Source organism: Aedes albopictus, chromosome 1, assembly GCF_035046485.1.
Source record: "Aedes albopictus strain Foshan chromosome 1, AalbF5, whole genome shotgun sequence".
In the NCBI taxonomy this organism is placed as follows: domain Eukaryota; kingdom Metazoa; phylum Arthropoda; class Insecta; order Diptera; family Culicidae; genus Aedes; species Aedes albopictus.
The window spans coordinates 310,751,430-310,753,199 of NC_085136.1; the positions used below are offsets into that span (position 1 = coordinate 310,751,430).

Sequence of the window (1,770 nt, forward strand, 5' to 3'; positions counted from 1 at the left end):
AGGCTAAAGGGGTGCTCAACAAGCTTGAAGTTTGTATGGGAAATCGTGGCCAAATGTATGCAGAAATCTCAAGTTTTCGAATATTGCCGCTAAGTGGCGCTATACGCGTTCAATATTCGAGCCCTTTGGTATTTTTGTAGGTGACTATTGTCGAAGACCGCAAAGTGATCCAACGTCTGTGAAAAAAGTTATACCCTAGGTAAAGTGAGGTGAAACAGTATTAATATTTTTCCAGTACATGCTCATGCTCATCCTGCTATTTCGGACGCGTTAATTACGAAAAACACGGTTTCTTTACAAGAGTCTTTTTATTTCAAACCGTTTGATACATGTCTTGCGAATAGTGCTGAATGTCAACGGAAACAGTAGATCTTTTAACATCTAGCGCAAGTACAACTACAAGGAAAGTTTGATATTGTAGCGTTTCAAAAGCTATCAATTTTATTATAAGGATTGACGGAAATATGGACGCATCCCAGCATGTTATTTTCCTGTACGGCAACGATTAGTCGAAGCTTGTCGATCGAACACTTGACATAGTATGCATTCAACTCAACGCATTCGTTATTGAAGAGCACCAAGTTGACATTCCGTTTGTAACATGGGTTAAAAACACATTTCGGTTGTTTGGAGTCTGGATTTGGCAGGGTCACCATGTATCCGTCTTCGCAGAAGGCCTTGGTGAACAGTTGGTAGCACTGTCGGGATGGTGGATGATACACGAATGCTGAAAATAGAAAACGTGTCACATCTGAGAATTTTAACGGTATTGCATTACCTTCCGACGGCCGCAAGTTTCTTTTTTTAAATGAACAACATGAAAACAGAATATGAACATGCCTTGGAACATGCAATTTGTTCTGATTTTTGGTCATCACATACGCCATAGTTTAGAGACGGGTATAGTACTTCAAAATTTTGACATTAATTCTGTGGAATTCATATTATGCCTCTCGCGAAAAATCAGAATATGGCGATTATCTGCCTCTGGCTTCTGATATAAGCGTGGCAGTCACTAATCATAACAGCGTCACCAGATTTAAAAGTATGTAATTCCATTATATAGGGTTTGACAGCAAGAACGCTCATTCCACTGAGCCACTTGCCGTTCGTCACAAATACATTCAAAAACATCTGTCACTTCGCGAAACTCACGTGCTTTTGTTTTTGGCGGGAACAGTTTTTCTTTTGTTTTGCCTTGCGACTGTCATGCGGCGGTATGCCTTGCGAGCGTACGACCGCCGCAGGACTCTAATAAAAGATAAGCGCGACAATAAAAAGCTTCTCAAAAAATACAATTAATGAAAATCAATGAAAAAATATAATTCGAGCAAATGTACTTGTCAACAACGTTATTGTCGCTAAATTCGTTTTTGAACAAACTACCAAAAATGTAAATGATGTTGATGTTGGAAACCTCAACAATAAGTACACAGACAAACAGACGTAACACTTGCAAAATTTCCATCGACCACGCTTTTAACGATCATTTTGAATCTTCATAGTTGTGACTTCCACAACCAGCGGCGCGCGCATCGTTTTCCTATGCGTTTGACGTTTCACACTAGCGTCTTCGGTTGACGATATTGCACAACGCAGTATTTCGCGAAACATTTCCACCAGGTGATGGTAGTGTAGACTGGACGATGGATTTTCACGAAAATTGTTCTAGGTGTTACGTCTGTTTGTCTGTGATACGTACGTCAACCCTCTTATCTCGCTCATTGGACACCTGTTGAGCAATTGCTCAAAAAAACCATCTCTTCTCGT

General features: G+C 40.2%; 1 protein-coding gene across 1 annotated transcript in view; it reads right to left on the reverse strand.

Moving 5' to 3' along the window:
* Positions 1–289: 289 nt before the first annotated feature.
* The window catches only part of LOC109402412 (uncharacterized), a 3,728-nt gene continuing 2,247 nt past the window's right edge, over positions 290–1,770 (reverse strand). Inside the window, exon 4 of the mRNA XM_019675085.3 lies at positions 290–727. Coding sequence (XP_019530630.2) covers positions 426–727 — 302 coding nt within the window. The 3' untranslated portion in view covers positions 290–425. The remainder of the gene's footprint in view (positions 728–1,770) is intronic.